At 60.6% G+C, this 1,733-nt stretch overlaps 1 protein-coding gene across 1 annotated transcript in view; it reads right to left on the minus strand.

The window, feature by feature from the left end:
- Position 1: 1 nt before the first annotated feature.
- The window catches only part of LOC103805960 (septin-12-like), a gene marked incomplete at both ends in the record, with an annotated part of 2,344 nt that continues 612 nt past the window's right edge, over positions 2-1,733 (minus strand). Inside the window, 8 exons of the mRNA XM_009078626.1 lie at positions 2-20; positions 123-174; positions 341-437; positions 555-650; positions 730-847; positions 1,068-1,205; positions 1,301-1,382; positions 1,516-1,644. Of these exons, the coding sequence (XP_009076874.1) occupies positions 2-20; positions 123-174; positions 341-437; positions 555-650; positions 730-847; positions 1,068-1,205; positions 1,301-1,382; positions 1,516-1,644 (731 nt within the window). The remainder of the gene's footprint in view (positions 21-122; positions 175-340; positions 438-554; positions 651-729; positions 848-1,067; positions 1,206-1,300; positions 1,383-1,515; positions 1,645-1,733) is intronic.

Below are 1,733 nucleotides of genomic sequence, written 5' to 3' on the forward strand. Positions count from 1 at the left end.
TCAGGTCCTGCAGGTGCGACCTGCGTAAGGTGGCAGGGAGAGGAAGGGCATCATGTCACTGTCCTCCTTGCCCTGCCATCACCCTGGGGAATTCCAGCACCCTCCACCCACCCCCTGCTCACCGGATCAGCAGGTCCCGCAGGAGAGGGAACTCACAGTGCGCTGGGTTCTCCACTGCAAAGCAAGGCAGAGGGCAGGATGACATGGTGCAGGGGGATGCCCAGGCAGCACATCCTGGCATGCTCCCGGTACCCTCAGAGCACTGGCATAGCTCCATGCCACATCCCTTGGCTTAGGATGCACCCTGGGGAGGGCTGGGGGTGCAAGGGGCTCCACTCACCTTCAATGATGCCCCACTTGGTCTTGCGGCCCAGCACCCTTTTGCCATTCACCTGGTGCTCCTGGTCTGCCCCCACCACGGCAAAGGGGATCTTCTCCTGACAGTGCAGAGGACTGTGCTCACCCCGGGATGCTGCTGGGCTCCCCCAGGGGGTCTCACCCCCACCCTGCTCCCCAGGAGCTGGCACTCCCAATCCCACCAGCCTGGCACTCACCCGGATCCTGTCGTTCAGTGCCGTGTCTTCAGGGTCCTGGTCGAAGTCCTGCTGCGGGTACACACCGATGGCATTGGTCTTCAGGTCCTCCTGGATCTGTAGGACACAGGGTTTGAGCCAGGGGTGGTGGTGGGGATAGAGAGCACCCAGGAGCCCCTTGGGGACCTGTCCTCACCCGCTGCTTGAACTCTGCCCGTTCCTCCAGGGTGAGTGTGTCAGCTTTGGCGATCACTGGCACCACGTTGACAATCTTGCTGAGTCGCCGCATGAACTCCAGGTCCAGTGGGCGCAGCCTGCCAAGGACCACCATCACCTTGGGGTAACACAACCACCCCAAGGCAACCCCACCACTCTCAACCTGGGGTGGCATCACCACCATTACCCCAGGGTGACCCCCCCCATCACCACCCCAGAGTCACCTCAAGGTGACACCACCACTATCACCTCAGAGTGACCCTACTGCCATCACACCAGGGTGACCCCATCACCCATGACTGCTGTGTGGGGACTCACCAGTGACCTGTTGGGGGGACAAAGTAGATGCATCCATGGACCCGTGTATCTGGGATCTTCCTCTTGCGGGTGATGAGGATCTCCTCACGCAGGTACCTCTCGTACTGCTCATTGATGTATTTGATGATGGGGTCCCAGCTGAGGATGAGGAGTTGTGGGACAGGATCTGAGTTCAACCCCCAGCCCAGACTGCTGCCCACCAAGCTGGACTCCTGCACCCCATTGTGCCCTACCAGTTCTCATTGTTGATCTGGTCCCCAAACCCCGGTGTGTCCGTCACCGTCAGCTTCATCTTCACCCCCTTCTCCTCGATGACTGTGGGGCAGAGAGGGGGGTCAGTGGGGATGAAGCACTGGGGAGAAGCTGTGAATGCAGCCTCAGACCCATCCCCTGGTCCCCTGCTTCTCCCAAGGGTTGGTGGGACACAACCCTGTGGTGGTGCCCTTACCATGGGTGATGGACTGGAGCTGCACAGTCTTGGGGATAGGTTCCTCCTGGCCAGGCTGTGAGGATTTGCGGCTCACCTTGGACTTGAAGAGGGTGTTCACCATCGTGGACTTCCCCAGCCCACTCTGCCCTGAGGGGACACCAGCAGCTCCAGTTGGTCCCCTGGGGTACCAACACCTTGGTATCCACTTGGGAACACCCCAGAGGTTGGGATAGTCC

The sequence above is a fragment of the Acanthisitta chloris genome, unplaced genomic scaffold (genome assembly GCF_000695815.1).
Source record: "Acanthisitta chloris isolate BGI_N310 unplaced genomic scaffold, ASM69581v1 scaffold39837, whole genome shotgun sequence".
Classification (NCBI taxonomy): domain Eukaryota; kingdom Metazoa; phylum Chordata; class Aves; order Passeriformes; family Acanthisittidae; genus Acanthisitta; species Acanthisitta chloris.